This window comes from Mauremys mutica, chromosome 7 (genome assembly GCF_020497125.1).
Source record: "Mauremys mutica isolate MM-2020 ecotype Southern chromosome 7, ASM2049712v1, whole genome shotgun sequence".
Classification (NCBI taxonomy): Eukaryota; Metazoa; Chordata; order Testudines; family Geoemydidae; genus Mauremys; species Mauremys mutica.
Genome location: NC_059078.1, coordinates 101,325,539 through 101,344,523, shown reverse-complemented (window position 1 = coordinate 101,344,523; position 18,985 = coordinate 101,325,539). Strand labels below are relative to the sequence as shown.

The 18,985-nt window shown below is 42.9% G+C and overlaps 1 protein-coding gene across 1 annotated transcript in view; it reads right to left on the bottom strand.

Moving 5' to 3' along the window:
* Positions 1 to 18,985, bottom strand: part of CFAP46 (cilia and flagella associated protein 46) — a 155,567-nt gene that overhangs the window by 14,988 nt on the left and 121,594 nt on the right. Inside the window, exons 50-52 of the mRNA XM_045025832.1 lie at positions 18,610 to 18,731; positions 18,081 to 18,163; positions 12,352 to 12,516 (exon numbers count right to left, since the gene is read on the bottom strand). Of these exons, the coding sequence (XP_044881767.1) occupies positions 12,352 to 12,516; positions 18,081 to 18,163; positions 18,610 to 18,731 (370 nt within the window). The remainder of the gene's footprint in view (positions 1 to 12,351; positions 12,517 to 18,080; positions 18,164 to 18,609; positions 18,732 to 18,985) is intronic.

Here is an 18,985-nt window from a genome sequence, read left to right as displayed (position 1 = left end):
CACTGGCGGAGAACGAAACAATGCTAGCCAAAGCAGCAGATGTACTAGCACCGTCACTGGCGGCAAGAAGGAACTGAGGATTAGTTCATAGGTAACAAATTGTGGGAGACACAGGGCTGAAGAAGAGATTTAGAAGAAGAAACAAGTAAAGATTACTTGTTGTTTCTGAAGGTCTATTCTGAGAGAATAGATTAAAAACAATTTCATTCCAGCGAATAACAATGAAGAACTATCTCTACTACCCACTTGTCCAAGGCTGACGCTTGCCAAGTGGGAAAGGAAGTGAGAAAGGTGGTCACCTAGGCACACAAAAGTTCCAGGAAAAAACACATATATTCACTGATTATTGTACTGTGATTTAGGAGTGGAGGGCTGGGGAAGAATTGTAGAAGCACTGTCTAGGCTTATTAGAGGACCAAGCACCAGTACCTATCCCTGGAGTAACTACAACCTTTTAAAAAGAACTGGAGCCTTTGAGAAAGAACTAAAGTGAAGAACAAGGAAACAAGGACTGCCTGTATTTACAAGAGGCATGGTATTTTTTCTTTAAGTGGTTTTGAAGGATCAGGAGAAAGGAGCTTTAATTTCTCAGTGCACTCTGCAACAACTACCTGAGTCTGCTCTAAACTATGATCAATTGGCTACTGTCGCAAGTGGCTGTACAGCAGCCAGGAATTGATGGAGCACACTGCAGCATGGGGATAATTTGAGGTGCCCCTTATTACTCACTGGTTGATTTTTACTCCTCTTTCCTCACTCTCAATGGCTGCTTCCATAATTGCATAAACCAAGACCTTTCCTTCAGGCTACACACCCTCATCCCTTCAACACCCATGAAAATAGCTTTCCATGGACTCTGGAGTGTGCGTTTAGGGATGTGACTCTCTCCTCCCTCCCACCAGTGGAACACAACAGCAGCAGCAGCAGCAGGCAGCAGCTCTAGCTGGCCCCCCCACATGTTGCCAGCACCATCAGAAGCAGCAGGGCAGTGACCTCCAGTCACTTATGAAAATTTGAAAACAGAAATAAAAAAGAGACATTTTCTAAAACTGCCTTTCTAACAAACATATGGCAATGTGTTTGTGTATCTGTGTATTATACAAACATTTGAAAAAACAAAACACTTCTACCTCTGGGAAGAGGATAAGAGAACAAATGTGACAGATGTCAATCGCATTGCTTAATGCACTAGTGGAAGGCACATGGATACTACAGTGACAATCATGGTATTAGAACTTATATAGAATACATTCTGCTGTCTTGGTTTGCAGCTAGGTTTCCTGACTTTACTCATACTTAAGCCCCTTTGTTTTCAGTTTAAACCAATTTTTACCGAAAAATTCCGGGTTTTACAAAAAGTGTTATTTGTTTTTTTTCCAGTGTTCACTCTACTTTTGTATCATTCAAATATATAAAAATAACTTGTTTTTTTAGGAAAATACAATACATTGCATGAGATATATGTATTACAATAATACATTAATCTGTGTATATGTGCAAAGATGCCTGTTGAAGTAAGGCTATGTATTAGTCTATCAGATACACACAACAAAGAGGCACGCACGCAAGTTCTGAAATGCATATGCATCTGAACGTACTAATGAATCTCACACCCACCACATATACATTTCAAGACGTTAGCAGATAATGTTTTACAGATCTGACATACTAAAATGGGAAGAAAACAAAAATCTGTATCAGAATAAGTTTCAAAATGCAAGGAAGTATTTGAAAGTTAAAAAAAAAACAGAAACAAAAGAAAGGGATGAAGTTGAATGTATGCACTGCAAATGGTGTGGCCCAATTATTAAATGTAAATATTTATAGGCTAATAGATCTTTTATTTAGAAGTCTGCAAAGGCTTAGGATTCTTCTTGTTCACTAATATTTCATACTGACAAAGAAGTAATTGTTTTCAGAGCATATTGTGAAGACTGATTTTTGCAACACCCAGAACTATATTTGCGTAACAGAATATGAGATGTTGTCGAAACCAGGTCTATGTTATATAATAATGTCTTACACTGAAAAGTGCTTTTCATACAAACATCTCAAGGTGCTTAGTTGTAGTCCACTCCTGCATGCATTTTCTCATGGGCTTCAGTGGGAACAGGATTAAGCCAATTGTGCTCCCTGACAATCCCAGTAACCCAGTTCTTGAGCTTATCCTCAGCACCTCCTGCAGATTTCTCTTCCCGGTATCTCTTGCAACCCCTGCTTTTTGCTCCTTTCTATGACCTTCATTGTGTGTTGCTGGGACAGAATCTTCTGCAGCCCTTCTAAGCCCCACCTTCAATAGCTGTGTACTGCAGCACAGAGATTCACAAGGCCCTGTGCTTAAGGTCATACTCTAACAAATAATCAGATACCAGCCAACCAGCATCACACGGCTAGGTTTAGCTCTTTGATACCTAGAAAAATACTGGAACAAATTATTCAACAATCAGTTTGTAAGAACCTAGCGATAATAGGGTTATAAGGAATAGCCAGCATGTATTTGTCAAGAATAAATCTTGCCAAGCCAGCCTAATTTCCTTCTTTGATAGGGCTACTGGCCTAATGGATGGGAGGAAGCAGTAGATGTCATGCACCTTGATTTCAGTGAGGCTTTTGACACAGTCCCACCGGCACTCTCATAAGCAAACTAGAGTAATGTGATCTAGATAAAATTATTACAAGGTGGGCGCACAACTGGTTGAAAAACCATACTCAATAGTTTGCTGTCAAACTGAGTAGGCATATCTAGTGGACCCCTGCAGGAGTCAGTCTTGGGTCCGGTATTAATCAATATTTTCTTTAATGACTTGGATAAAGGAGTGGAGAGTATCCTTATAAACCCCAAGCTGGGAGGGACTGCAAGCATGCTGGAGGACAGGATTGGAATTCAAAAGGACCCTGACAAATTGGAGAATTGGTCTGAATTCAACAAGATGAAATTCAATAAAGACAAGTGCAAAGTACAGTAGCACCTCAAAGGTGCAAAAACCAGAGTTATGGACTGACCGGTCAACTGGACACCATGTGAAACTGGAAATAACCAATCAGGCAGCAGCAGAGACCAAAATATATATATTGAAATGCGTGCCTGTATTGCATCTTAAAGGTAGGCACATGTGGGCTGCCTGTCCCCACCCCCACCTACTGCACTGGGTTCTGTGCTGCTTTTACACCTCCCCCCACACCCTGCCAGGAATGGGACTTGCTGTTTACACACACACACACACACACACACACACACACACACACACACACACACACACACACACACACACACACACACGCTTGCAGTCTGACCCAGGGAAAGAAGCTGCCTGCAAGAGCTGAAGAGGGAGCTCAGCTGCTGCTGAAGCCTGGCCTGGTGTGCCAACCTCCATTCCCGAGGTATCCGTAACTCTGAAGTTCTACTGTATTATTTAGGAAGGAAAAGGCATATGCATACTGTATTATTACTGTATGTCAATTTAGGAAGGAAAAAGCAAATGCACAAATACAAAATGGAGAATGACTGGCTAGTATTGTTGAGAAGGAACTAGGCATTATAGTGGATCACAAATTGAATATGAGTCAACAGTGTCATGTAATTATGAAAAAGGCTAATTTCAGTCTGGAGTGTATTAACAGAAGTGTTGTATGTAACAACATGGGACTTCCAAGTGGAGTAGTAGGGGCAGGAGACATATCTGGCTTCAAGACTAAGCTTGATAAGTTTATGGAGGGGATGGTATGATGGGATAGCCTAATTTTGGCAATTAATTGATCTTTGATTATTAGCAGGTAAATGCCCAATGGTCTGTGATGGGATGTTAGATGGGGTGGGATCTGATTTACTACAGAGAATTCTTTCCTGGGTGCTGGCTGGTGAGTCTTGCCCACATGCTCAGGGTTTAACTGATCACCATATTTGTGGTCAGGAAGGAATTTTCCTCTAGGGAATTTTGGCAGAGGCCCTGGAGGTTTTTCGCCTTCCTCTGCAGCATGGGGCACTGGTCACTTGCTGGAGGATTCTCTGCACCCTGAGGTCTTTAAACCACAATTTGAGGACTTAAATAACTTGGACATAGGTTAGGGGTGTTTTACAGGAGGGGATGGGTGAGATTCTGTGGCGTGCATTGTGCAGGAGGTCAGACTAGATGATCATAATGGTCCCTTCTGACCTTAAAGTCTATGAGTCTATGAGTAACAATGCTGTGCTCGGCATTGGTGAGGCCTATATTGGAGTACTGTTTCCAGTTCCAGGAGCAACACTTTAGGAAAGATGTGGACAAACTAGAGAGAGTCCAGAAGACAGCAAAAAAATGATAAAATGTTTAGAAAACCTGACCTATGAGGAAAGGTTAAAAAATGGGGCATGTTTAGGATTTGTCATGATTCAGGGGTCTCAAACCTAGGTCCTCAGAGTTTATGGGAGAAACCATATTCCAACTTTCCACCTAACAGTCTGCTAAAAATGGCTTACCTGTGAAGGCCAGCCCCAAGGTGAGGCGCTGCCGCTGAGGTCAGATTGGCAGAGCCCCAGAGCAGGTGATTGGTCCACTGGCCCTACTTAAGCCAGTGGCAGGAACAGGAAAGTTTCTGAACAACTGGGCTCCACTCTGCTCTGTACTGTGTGCCTTCTGCTTCTTGATTTCCTGGCATCCTGAACTAGCCTGACTCCTGGCATCTGACTTGTGGTTCAGGACCTCCAGTTTGTCTCCTGCTTCTGATTTCCTGGAATCCTGACCCAGCTGATTCCTGTCTTCTGACTGCAGACTCTGGCTCTGACTACTAGGTCTGGATCCCCATGAAGCAGTGGTGACAGCCTTGAGAAAAGATGACTGAGGGCAACCTGATAACAGTCTTCAAATATGTTAAGGGCTATTATAAAGAGCATGGTGATCAATTGTTTTCCATGTCCACAGAAGGTAGGACAAGAAGTAATAGGCTTACACTGCAACAAGGGAGATTTAGGTTAGATTTTAGGAATAACTTTCTAAATATAAGGGTAGTGAAGCTCTGGAATAGGTTTCCAAGGGAGGCTGTGGAATCCCCATCATTGGAGGTTTTAAAAATGGGTTAGACAAACACCGGTAACAGATGGTCTAGATTTACTTGGTCCTGCCACTGAGCAGGAGATTGGACTTGATGACTTCCGGAGGCCCCTTCCAGCCCTACATTTCTATGATTCTATGAATGCTGGTTGCACAGAGGGATATGCAAATCAATTAGGAGATGATCTAATTCAGTGAGTACCCTTAGAAATCAGAACAGCCCTCTTCTAATGGAGAGGAGGCAGGGGTATATGAAACTTTACAAGCTTGATCTCCATTCAAACAAATTTTGTCTATGGACATACTGACAAAGCCTTCTCAATTGGGTTTGAGTTCTCTGGGCATGTAATACAAGCCATCCTTTTCACACAATTCTTCCATATTTTCTGATCAAGATTTTGCAGCAATAGCTCAGTGGATCAAAAGAAATATGTAGCTCTCAGTGTAATCTCAGCTAAATATAAAGGAAAATGGTTCAGTAGTTTTGAAGTCATGTCTTAAAACTTATTCACATATGGTTTTATGTTAGGGCTTTTCTGTACAGCAAGTTAGTGTGTTGCAAGCCAGAGAGTGTGAATCTACAATGAAAAAGCTTGCCATGCACTAATTGGCTGCATGGACCCCGCTACTGAACACTAAAGTTCCACAGTGTTCTTTGACCCAGACCCTTTAGTGCCTGGCAATAGGGTCTCCCTAACGAGTTACTATGTGGCAAGCTAGTGTCCTATACATTCTCACCATGGCTTGCTGTGCACTAACTCACTGCACAGACAAACCCCTATATTGCTTTGTTGCATCGCAGAGAAGCATGGACAGAGTCTGACAACCCATGTGATCATAAGCAGAGAGTTCTTTATTCATTTCCAGCATGCTCTTATATCCCATTATGGCAAGCAATCAGACAGTTGCTAATTGGTTAACAAAATTAACACAGCCACAGCTGTAACCCCATAGGGTAATTATCATCCTAACACCTGTTTGACTTATCATCCTATTTACAATTAGCTGGCCGCTCAAGGCCAGCCCTTTACACACAATTCCCAGCGTAATCGGCTCGTCCCAGAAGCCTAAACAATCTCAGCATTTCACACTCCATTGCCAACACCTCCCCCCTCTACCCAAAATCAAAAAGGAGGGAAAGAAAAAAGGGATAAAAACATTAGCAAAACATTTCCAACTTATAACAACATAACACCACAATCTATCACAAGCCAAAATTAAAACTTTATAAAGCCAACCTATATAATCATGCAATTCTTAACATAACCCCAACAACACCAAACAAAAACAAAGCACAACAAATAAATGGTGTAAATTCTACAGGATTCCCCCCTACTCAATAGCACACCAACTTGTGGCAAACTTCTATTACCAAATCATCCCTCAGATGTCAGGCGATCAAACTGACACTGAGGGAGGGGGGGTCCTAGAAAAAACACAACATAAACCACATAAAACGCAAAAGACAAGTCTGGCCAGAAAAAAAAACAAACAAACACCACAAAACAAAACATAAAACACATAACATAAATTTAACTCTGTAAATAAATGCATGGTACATAAAATGCTATGCAGCTAACACCAATTTTCTTAATATCTAAAAAACAAAACAAAACTACCCCTACTGGGCAAGCAATCATTACATACAATATACAAATACCCTTAGTACCATCAGGCAAAAAAAAAGAAAAATTACATCATCAATAAAATCATTTACAGTAATACAATTGCATCCTGACTTACTTCTAAATTCAACTGCTATTCCCTCCAGCAACCACAGAGTTAACTTTGTACTCTGCCTAACATTACTCGCTAGTAGTTAATTACCTTTTCTATCAACTACACCCTCAAGGTTATCAACCAGTATTCCAAGCTTGTTGTCTGTTGCCCGCCGCCTGGGCCCGATCCTTTTTTCCTCTTCAAGTTCTCTATCTATTGCGTGCCTGCCTGGGCCCGATCCATATTTCCTCTTGCTAAACCGTACTAGCCCCTACCTTTCTGGTATCTTCTGTGAACAACTATCTGTACTTCCCACCGTGGGGGCTACATCAAATATCAAACAATCATACAACTGCCAATAATCAGTACATAATACAAAATTTACAAAAATCTAAAAAGGCTAACAAAAGCACTTTACATAAAGGTATTTTGGGTCACATAAATTCAAAGCCATTCTCCCAAATTACCTAAATTTATGCCTACAACTCCCCCCTTTGAGAATACTCAACAAACCTTTCGGCTGAGTGTTCTCAAACTTCAAAAACAAAGGTAACCAAGCTCCAGAGAGCCGGGGCAAGTAATGGGGGGGCAATCAATCATTACTTAGAACACACAAATACCCTATACATTCAGGCAAAGCAAAAATTTATCCCAATTAATAAATCATTCAGGGAGGATCAAACAGAAAGAATCCTGGCATAGCAAACAAGCAACTATCCTCCAGGGGCCCAGGTTGTGTACATCTTGTGGCTCTTTCAGACATTCCATCCACCACTGCAGCAGACATCTCTGATACTAACACAGTTGCAATTGCTTCACTGCTACTGCTTGCAGCCTCAAATCCCGAATGAGCAGTGGTAACATCGTGGACTAGTTCAGGAAATAATACTGCAGGCACTGCTTCTAAAGGCTTTAAAATTTCAGCTGAGGTTTCCATAGATGTTACAGTTTCTGCAATGATTTGTTCTTCAATTGCTGCAGCTGTAACAGGCACAAATGTTTTTTGAGCCCCAGAGCTTCCAATACTAAAAATGGGTGAGCCAGTATCTGCCAGCTGCACAGCTAAACTCTCTTGCTGCACTGGAGCTGAATAAAATTTATCACCGTTTGCAAGTTCCAATTTTCCAGATTCAAACAAATCCTTTTCCACTTCCGTCCTTAGCTCAAACTTGGTTTCCTTTCGCTGATTGTCATTTGAGCTTGTCGCAGTCAGTAGAAATGTTTGTTTTGCTTCCAAAGGCTCCTCTTCGTCTCCCTTTCCACACACAGGCAGTTCTTGAGGACACATGTCGCTCTGTAGAGGGGCCCCATTTACAACTGCCCCTGGGCATTCTGATACTAGGTTAGATGGCGCATCTCCTACATCATTCTGCATGGGGGCCTCAGCTGCAACCGCTTCAGTGTGCTCTGATTCCAAGGTAAACACAGTATCTTCTACCTCTGTCGTCCCAGGTGCCTCAGTTACCCCACTCTGCATTGCATCCCCAATAAAAGCTTCCTGAGTGATTTGCCGCCCATCGGATCCCTGAAGCCGAGCAGTTCGGGTGGGCTTGCGCAAAGTGATGTCCATAGCAAAGGCAGTTTGGGGAGGGCCAGTGGATCCAAACCCTCGAGACCCGCGGTCAATCGGGGTCGATCGGGGCACACATCCCTTGAAAGGTATTAACTGAGCAAGACGTGTACCAGCAGTTATAGTCACAGGGGGACAGAGGGCACGTACCATTATCCCAATATTCCCCGTATAGTCGGCATCAATAAGGCCAGGCAAAACAAAAATACCTTGTTTCGATGTTGACGAACGGCCAATCAAAAGGGCACTCAGTCCAAATCCTAATGGACCATCGATGTTGGAAGGAAGAACTTGAACCTCGTCAGTCTCCAAAACTACATCTATCGCTGTGGCCAAGTCCACTCCGGCACTGCCACGGGTTGCTCCGGTGAGGTGTTCCAGGCAGCCGGGTTGGCGGGTGGAGGCACTTGTGTCGTCGCGCTCCTCCGAGGGGCGCTCCGCGATCCGTTTCCCGGCAGCGGTGTTCCATCCTTCGTGTAACGCGCCCCACAGTCGGCGGCGGGATGTCCAAACTTATCACATTGTGTGCAAGCGCCAGTTGCAGCTTTAGGTGACACATCAGAGGCCCGCTGCCCATTTTGCATAGGGCAGTCCCGCCGGAAATGCCCGGGTTTTCCACAACCAAAACAGGGGCCGGCTGGCCGGGTCGGTCTTCTAGCCCCCCGCTGTCCCCCGAGCAGGGGTTGTAACGCCACGGCCAGTGCAGAGGCCTGTGCCTTAGCATGAATTGCCGCCTTATCCGTCTCCTCAAGCATAGCGGCCCTACCACATGCCTCAATCATTTCCATCAGGGTCGCAGTCTTGGGCAAGGTGGCTAATATACGGCGGCAAGTGGGATTTGCATTCTGGGTGGCAAGATCAAGTCCAACTGCAGTTCTGGCTTCTGGCGTCAGATTGGGAGATCTATCAATAGCCTCTCGAAGGCGATCCAAAAAGGTGGAATACGGTTCCGATGGGCCTTGTGTAATTTTAGCATAGGGAGGGACCGGCTTTCCCATCTGGGGCACCGCTTTAAAGGCAGCCAAAGCTAGTTCCTGTGATTGCTGCAGGATCCGGGGCTCAAGGCGAGCTTGCAAGTGCGGGTCAACAAAGCGACCGGCTCCCAAAAACGTATCAGCAGTGGCCACGCGCCGAGGATCACCATCCGGTAAATCCAAATTGCGGACAAGAGCCAAGTCAACTCTCTTAGCCCAATCATCTTTCCACAACAGTTTCTGTGTAGGTGTAAGAAGCATGTCAGCTAGCTTAATCGCATCGTACGGACACATTGCTTGGCCAGCAAATATCTGTTCAATGATAGACTGTACATACGGATTATCTAGTCCATAAGCCATGATCGATTTCTGTGCCTCATGGATCAACTTCCAGTCCAAAGGGGCCCACCGTCTATGATTAGGGTGTTGAGGGTCTGGCGTAATCACTGGAAAGGCCTCAGGTGTTAGACCTTCAAGGATGGCTTCTCTTAAAACCCCATGCCAGCGCTGTACCGGATCCGGAGGGTCCCCAGTTGGAGGGTCCCCGGGGCCAGGCGGGGGGGCGAGTCGAATGAAAGCACTTGTGAAGATGCGATCGCGATGATCCAGGTGGAAAACCTTCCAATTGGTCCAACTTGTCACATATATGCTGCAGCTGTCGACCCTGGCGCTCCATCTCCTTATAGAAGGCATCAGACTGAGTAAACTGAGTAAACTTAGTCAAATCGGGATATGGGTTCGATGGCACATGTTCCACCCGAGCCTCCTCTGTCCCCCCGCAATCGTGGCACCCCCAGGCCCCGTGGACATGGCATGGCTTTGGAGGGGGTGCATACGGCAAGGCTGTCTCCATAGGCTCGGGCGTATCGGGGGGTAACGGGACCGTAGCAGGATCAATCATGTCGGGGCCGATAGCCACATTGGAGGGTAGTGGGGCCGTAGCAGGGGCAACATCATCCATGGGGAAGGGGTCGGAAGCCAAAGGTATCACCGTGTCCTCACCACCGAAAAACTCTCTGGCTCCAACCGGCAACACAGAAGGCATTCCGGGCGTTGGGCGGCAAAGCTCAGAAAGGGCCGCCTGCACTCCTGCCTCGGCCGCGAGAGTTTCCACTATCTCCTTCGCCTTATTCCATACTGGACTCAGGGAGAAGGCCTCCTTATCGCCCCGAGCCACCGACTTCCAAAGCTCGGAGCCTAGCCGCTCCCAAACAGTTTTATCAAAAATTGTACTTGGTTGAACAGAAAGTCCCCTTCTCCGTCCCCACCGCAGCAGACGGGATAACGTATCAGAGGGGAGCTTCTCTCCCTGCCGCTCCGCGATGCGCATCAAATATTCATGCACCGTCCTTTCTTCCGCTGATGCAGCGGTTCCCATGTTAGCTGCTCACCTCTGGGCTGGGGTGTGCCTCCCTTTTCAGACGCCCTGCGGCTTGCCACTCGACACTGAGCTCAGGTGCGCCCCTCTTTTCGGACGCCCTGCGGCTCCTAGCCGCTCGACACTGAACTCAGGTGCGCCCTTCTCTTCGGACGCCCTGCGGCCGCCGCTCGACACTGAGCTCAGGTGCGTCCCTCTTTTCGGACGCCCTGCGGCTCCTAGCCGCTCGACACTGAGCTCAGGTGCGCCTCCTTTTCTTCTTTTCAGTTCAGGCCACCAACACTATCCTCATTCGATACGAATCACGTCGGGGTCACCATTTGTTGCATCGCAGAGGAGCATGGACAGAGTCTGACAACCCATGTGATCATAAGCAGAGAGTTCTTTATTCATTTCCAGCATGCTCTTATATCCCATTATGGCAAGCAATCAGACAGTTGCTAATTGGTTAACAAAATTAACACAGCCACAGCTGTAACCCCATAGGGTAATTATCATCCTAACACCTGTTTGACTTATCATCCTATTTACAATTAGCTGGCCGCTCAAGGCCAGCCCTTTACACACAATTCCCAGCGTAATCGGCTCATCCCAGAAGCCTAAACAATCTCAGCATTTCACACTCCATTGCCAACATTGCTTTGCTAAATCTGAATTTTTTTAGCTTCTTTCTTCTGTTCTCTGTTCTGACAGCCACTTCAAATGTTACAGCTCTTAGAACCACTTGTTGCAAGACCTTTTAAAGTCCAACGAACTTTACAAGTGCTTTACGGAAGTCCAGGATATTTTAAATTAGAGGCCTTAGAAGCAGATATTGTACTGACACTTCTTCTTTCGTATACATCACAAGTCAATATCTAGATTGATGCAGCAGTTAGACGGCAGAATATTGAGGGCAGCAAGGTGTTTCAATCCACCCTCCAATCTTCTAATTGTGCACTCCTCCACCACATGTTTGACCATCCACACTGCTACCCTTCAGTCACACTGTGAAGTTTGGGCAAAGCTAAATTTCTGCATTGTGACAACCACTCTGGCTGTTTCAGTCACTAGTCTGTTAAACCTAGTCCAGGATCACGTACCACATTACAAACAGGGGGATATAATTTAGGGCTTCTTAAATTAGTCACCATGCCTGTCTCTATCCCAGAGTTGCTGCCACAATGGGATACAATAGCTGAACACAATGGGAACACAATAGCTGTTAGTCCTGATATGCCTTTGTTCCTCTGAGATTGGCACTGGGCTGGCAAGCTGGACATGGGAGCATGAACAGCCGCTGCAAAAGATGTTGCAAAATCAGTCATGCAGGAACTGCAGATAAAGTGGCTGTACATAGAACTTGGGTAAGTCTTTCAGCTGTATGGTCAAAATGTAGGTTACAGAGAGGTGACAGACTCCTAGCATGGATTCAATCTTGGTGGCTTTTTTTTTTTTTTTTTAGAAAAAGAACAGCTCACACTGTAATGGTATTGTAAGTCTGGACATTATTGAAAAGCTATAGTATGTTTTTATATACTTTTCTCAATAGATATTCCAGTCAATATTACTAGGAAACTTTTGGGTATGAAATCTTGTCTCATAGTCAAATGTATTCAATGTAAAAGAAATGAATAACATAATAAATAATAGATTTTATGATATCGTCATTTCTGAATGCAAAGAATATTCATGTAATTGTACCTGGTTCTTCTACATGTATTCGATTGTAGAGAATTTGGAGAGAAAAGTCTCTGGATACAGAACTTATTGCCTCTTCTTGAAAGGTACTTAGAGCTTCCAGAGGTAACTCCATAAGTAGTTTGTCTGCTAGTAATATCACACATTCACCTAAATCCATAAGTCCACCTGATATAAGAAAAATGAGATATTTAGTAATTCATCAGAAATATGTTAATAATTAAAATTACCTGGGAATATGGAGTTTCTTCTTTATCCCACTGCACAAAATAATTTAATAATAATATTCTGGATAATTCCCTTCATCCAAAGAGAGGCTCTGCAAACTTCCTAGGATATGCATTTGTGGAGCCTAATCCTCCTTCAGAGGAGAAAGTACCTCATGAACAACCATACTGTCCCTCGAGCCATGTCACATGAATTTGACATATATGCAGTTTCCACCATGGGAATAATATTAGGAAATGCACTGACTTGCCCATTCTGACATGCAACGTTCTAACAAAAAGGCAAGTTAAAGGAATTTCAGTCAGAGTACACTTTCAAAGGAGCTGTTATCCAAAGACAGCAGTATCTTTCTGTATGAAACAAACCAAACCAAAATGGTTACTTACCTTCCTGTAACTGTTCTTTGAGATGCATGCATACATCCATTCCACTACAGGTATGTGTGCATCTTGTGCACTGGTGTTAGAGAGTTTTTCGTAGAGGCCCCTGTAAGGGCAGCCACACGTGCCCTGATTTCCCTTATGCTTGGAACTGAGGGTATAAAGGGTGGAGCTGTCCTGTTCGTCCTTCAGTTCCCTCATACTGGAATTGAGATGATAGGAAGGAGGGTGGGTCGTGGAACGGACATATGCAACACAACTCGAAGAACAACAGTCATGAGAAGGTATGTAACCATTTTTTTTATTTGAGTGATTTCATATGTTCATTGCACTGCAGACGACTCCCAAACTGTTTTCAATGGAGGCGAGACAAGGAGTGTCATCTGAAAAGGGAATGGAGGGCTGCCTTCCCTACATTTGAATTATCCCTTGATGTTGTAGTAATTGCATAATGTCTAGAAAATGTCCATACAGAGGCCACTCTACAAATGTCAACAATAGAGACTGTTCCCATAAAGGCAGAAGAGGCCAAATGTGCCCTAGCTGAATGCGCTCGCATTTTCTCAGGTGGCATCAGACCTTCAGCAGCATACAACATAGCAATGTAGCTGGTAATCCATTTAGAAAGTTGTCGTGCCATAATAGGATGGCCTCTCATTCTTTCCATATAGGAAACAAAGAGTTGGGAAGAAACCCAAAAGGGTTTTGTTCTATGTAAAAAGCCAAGGGATCGGTGCACATCTAGAGAATGCCGCTTTTTCCCCATCTTTATGAACAGGTGGCTTTGGAAAAAAGACTGGTATGTATGACTGATTAAAGTGACAATCAGATAGTACCTTGGATAAGAACTTAGGGTGAGGCCCAGGTTGCACTTGTCCTTGAAGAATGCCATATAAGGAGGGTCTGTTACCAGAGAATGCAGCTACCTCACTCTCCTTGCTACTAAAAAGGCTACCTTAGCCAAGTGATGTTACACTGAGTAAGAGGCTAAGGACTCAAATGGATTTGTTTGATGGTTAATTTTTTTATCTTGTTTAAACTCAGTTTCTAAAGTTCTACTGAGAACTAGCAACTTCATTAAATGACTGCTCTGCCCCGTATCTTATACACTCACCCTCCTGCAGCTGTGTTGTCTTTGAGTGTGTGAAAGAGAACTACCTGCCAGCGAGAGAAGCCTCTGATCTCAGATCTCTCTCCTTTGTTACATTACACTGTGAGAGTAAAAATAAAAAGCTATCTTCTAACTTAAAAATCTCACTTCAGACTTTATCTGTTATAAATTTTAGAATACTTTTACACTGTGTGTTATGTGTTTCTAGCTACAGAGTTATCGAATGTGTTAATATCCTACACTCCAAACTAGCCTCATTTCCATTTTTTGTGTCAGAAAATTTAAATTGTTACAGCTTTACCTTTGTTTATTCCAATTACTAAGAGCCCTGTGCTCCTTTAATTACTTTTCTGCATATCAATCTTGCTAGGTTTATACCTCCTCATATATTTGTGCTTTGTCTATGACTACCTCAACCTAAAAAGTTTGTTATGCAATTTAACTGAAAGACAAACACTTTTTCACACCTAACTCCTATTTTCTAAACCGCTCATCTTGATTCAATTTAAGCATCACCTTAGGTTTTGTCTACACTGGACTTTCGTCGGTAAAACTTTTGTCGTTCGGGGTGTGTGAAAAACACCCCCCCGCAACGACAAAAGTTTTATGGACAAAAAACAGCGCTTTGTCAGCGGGAGAACTCTCCTGTCAACAAAGCTACCTCTGCTCATTGGGGGTGGAATTTTTTGTTGGTGGGAGAGATATCTTTTTGCTGACAAAGAGCGGCTACACTGCGCCTTTTAACTGCACGGCTGTAGCAGCACAGCTGTGTCACTAAAAGGTGTGTAGTGTAGACATAGCCTTATACGCTACTTTTTAGACTCCTTTAGTGTTTATCACTTCCAAACTAGCCTATTAATTCCACCAACCCAAAGAGAATGCTACCTGCTCTCCATTATGCCCCAACTTTTATGTGTTATCACAACAATTTCCAGCTAGGCATATGTATTTGAATACTGATTAATATTGAACTGTAGCTGTCATATGACCTCAAACTTATTTCTTTACATCTAATGCTTAGTCCTAGAATTCTAGTTTCTTATGACAAAATTGAGAAGAATTATTAGTTGTTTGGTAAGCTTTCTTTGTTAGAATATTTAGTTTATTAATTTTTAATAATAATTGTTTTTCTTCAGTTTAAGAGATTTTCGATAGAGTTAATGTTGTAACCTAGTTTATTTTCACTGAATTTACCTTTGTTATTCGATATTAACTTACTTAATGTGTGCACTGAATTGTTAGCGATGCTTAGCTGTTAGCCTCTCTCAGTAAGAGACAAAATATTCTTTGGTAAGTTTAGTGCCTTGAGTAATTGATTGAATAGCATGGTTGTTGATTCTCATGACTTTTTGAATTTTACCCTTTTATGATACTAGTTCCGTCATAGATAATCAAATTTTGTTGTGATTTTGTTCTTTTATTTTAGAATTTCATAGTTAATTAGAAGTTGATTTTAACTATTAATAACTTATTCCTCATTTATGTTTCATTTGATATACTGAAATCATTTGCATATTATTGATTGATTTTGTATATTTCCTTGTTATTTTAGTTACTTCAATAAACATTCTCTTTATTTCAACATCAAGTTCAGTTGCTGATTTTGAGACATCAGCTATTGCATTAAAAGAACCCTGTGATGAAATTAGTGGGAGTTACACTTCCTTAGATAGTCTCTTGAATAGGCTGTATCAATAATTCCATCTTAAAATTGTTCTATCTCCCAGTTATCCATTTTGAGAATTTTTTTGATGTTTTTAATAATTTTTAGACCCAATTATTTGGTGCTTAGATACTCATTTCCACTCCACTTTGTCCCTGTGAATGGGCCACATGCGCTGAGCTTGTATATACCTCGAATGAGCTCCTCCCACCTCCTGGTAGAAGCATCTGTTACCATAGTCATAGCAGGGAGAGCTGGTGAGAATAGAATTCCCCAGCACACGTTGTCCTGGTTCATCCACCAATCCAGGGCTGACAATACTCTGTCTGGGATGAGTACCAACTTGTCCAGATGGCATACCTGAGGGCAGCAGACCAATTTTAGCCATGCCTGCATACCCTAGAGATGGAACCTGGCATGTTGGGTCACATATATACAAACTGTTAGGAATCAGGGCCTGCAACAGAAGCTAGTCTCCAGGCAACCAGATAAGCACAGCTGGCCTGTAGTATGGTGCCTGATGGCCTTTGCCATCTGATTGATTGGAATAGTCAGAAGACTGGCTCACAAGGCCATCAGCAGAAATTCAGTGGCTGCTCAAAGCATTTGCTCACAGATACTTCTGTGCATGCTTGTTTTCAACCTGCCTCCTACCTTGTTCCAGTCTTGCTCCTCTTCTGCACCCAGCCTTGCCTCTGCCTTGCCTCACTCTAGGTAACACGATTCTGATCCACAACTCCGATTCCTAACCTCCGACTTTGACCCTCACCGTTGGCTCTCGCACAAGGCCTCTGACTCCAGCTGTAATACTGGGCTCTGATTCCTGGCTACTGACTCCTATTCTAACTACTAGGTCTGAGTCCTTCTTTGACTATTAGGCCTGACTCCTGGTTCAACCAGTAGCATGACCATCCATGTCCTGGTCACTGACAGTGCCTCTTTGAGGATGACTCTGGTGAAGGAGATCTCCTCTTGTATGTGCCAGATGGCAAGGCCCAGAAAGCACTCCTCAAAGGAGTGGTGGATGAGCTCCCCTGCACTCGACTGGACTCTGATACTGGACGAAGAGCAGACTGTGTGAGATGGTGTCTAAAGTGCACTTCTCTTTGCTTCCTCATTCTTGATTTAAATCAGGTGTCCGAGCTGTCACTATCTCTAATGTAGCCTTCAATTCTCTTTTTAGCTGAGTAACTTTCCCATCCCCTGCCACAGAACAAAGCAGTCCATAATCTGAGTCCTGAACCTGTCTATCTTCCTCTCGTTTTCTCCTCTTGGAGCTTCTTAGGGGAGAAACTCAAGCACCAAGGCTGTGTCCACACTACAGAGATTGTACCAGCATGGTTATATCCGTGTAGCTTCCTAGCATAGATGCAGCTTACACTGAAAGGAGGAGTTTTTCTGTCACTGGAGGAACACCACCTCTCCAAATGATATTAGGGCACAGCTACACTAGAGAGTTTACAGCAGCGCAGCTACACCGATGCAGCTGTGCCTCTGTAAGCTCTCTAATGTAGCCACTCTAAGCCAACAGGAGTGATGGCCATTAGTCCTATTTAAGAACTGATCCTGCAAAGACTTACATACGTTACCTTTAAGAATACAAGTAGCCCCTTTCATGGGACTATTCCTGCTTAAAACTAAGCATGTGTGTAACAGCTCTCCCGTTGGCTTAACTACTCCAGCACCTGCGAGCGGCAGAAGCTATGTCAGTGGGAGAAGCTCTCCCCTGTTCACACTGGTGCTTATGTCAGTGTAATTTATGTCGCTCAGGGGGCTGGGGGTGAGGGTGATTTTTTCGCAACCCTGAGTGACATAAAGTTATTCCAACATAAGCTGTAGTGTAGATACTGCATTCATCAATTTAGCTAAGATTATATTCCATCGGCATAGCTGCATACACACTGTGGTTTTTCGTGGCAGAACTATGTTGGTCAGGGGTGTTTTGTTTTTTTCACACCCCTGACCAAAATACCTATGCTGATGTCACTTTTCAGTATAGATCAAGCCTAGGACTGTACAAACCCCCACAGCCTAGAAGAGTGGAGGAGAAGATGAATAAGGAGACTGATGGACCCCAGAAAAGTTCTCTCTTTTTGACCTTCTGCAATGGGTCAGCTTTTCTCCCAAATAAATTGGCTTGCTATGGGCTTGTGCAGTTTTGAAGACAGTGGATAATCTAATCAGCTATTTTGCAGGCATAATCAAATACCTGGACATGTACAGTAAATGTCCTAAACTAGACTTACAACTATTTGTACGTACAAACTGTTGCGGGGGGGGAGGGAGGAAGGGTGTGCGTATCAAGATTTCAAAATCTGTCCTTACATATTATTTTCTAGATATGACATACCTTGTAATCCAGTATGTTTTGTCTCCTTATCTTTGGCTTTTGTTTTTCCTGATTCTGCTGTTGAAATTGATGGACTCTGCTGTCTGAAAATAAGAATTATATCTCAAAATACTACATATATCATGGCAAACTTGGATTTTCAAAGCATTGTAAAGGAAGTAAGTGTCTAAATCTCATTGAAATTCAGTGGATGTTGGAGGGCCTAACTCCCTTAGGTTCCTTGGTAAATGCAAGCCTTACATAGTTTAATGATAATGTTTCAACTCTAATTTTAACACTATATAACTTTTGTTATACAATAACATTTAACAGTGATGGCCATTAGTCCTATTTAAGACCTGATTCTGCAAAGACTTACATATATTACCTTTAAGAACATAAGTAGTTCCTTTCATGGGACTATTCCTGCTTAAAACTAAGCATGTGTATATGTTTTTGCAGGATCAGGAACTAACTTTATAAATATTTTTAATGTTAATTTTAATATGATTTAGGAAAGGAGATGATAAAACATTTGTAAAAATCTTACCTAAAATCAGTAAAATCAAATACTGGCAAAACTGGTTTCAGATATTCTTCCATGGCTTTTAAAATATCAGAGAAATCTGATGTAAACTTTTTCTCATTTTCATTTATGTTTTCTGTTAGAGTCTATCATAAAAATAAAAAAATCATTAGAATCCTTACAAAGTTAAATGACAACAAAGATGGGAAGTACAATAGGTTAATCAGGGCTAAATTGAATCATTATGATAATTGAAACATTATAAAATTAAAATAAACAATTTTCCTTAAATCATTGAATGAACTGTTTCAAAATTGTTCTCTTTGAACGCTTTATTAATGTCAGGATTTTGTTGACAATCCCTTCTCTAATGCAAGAATCAGTGCAATAATGCCTGGGG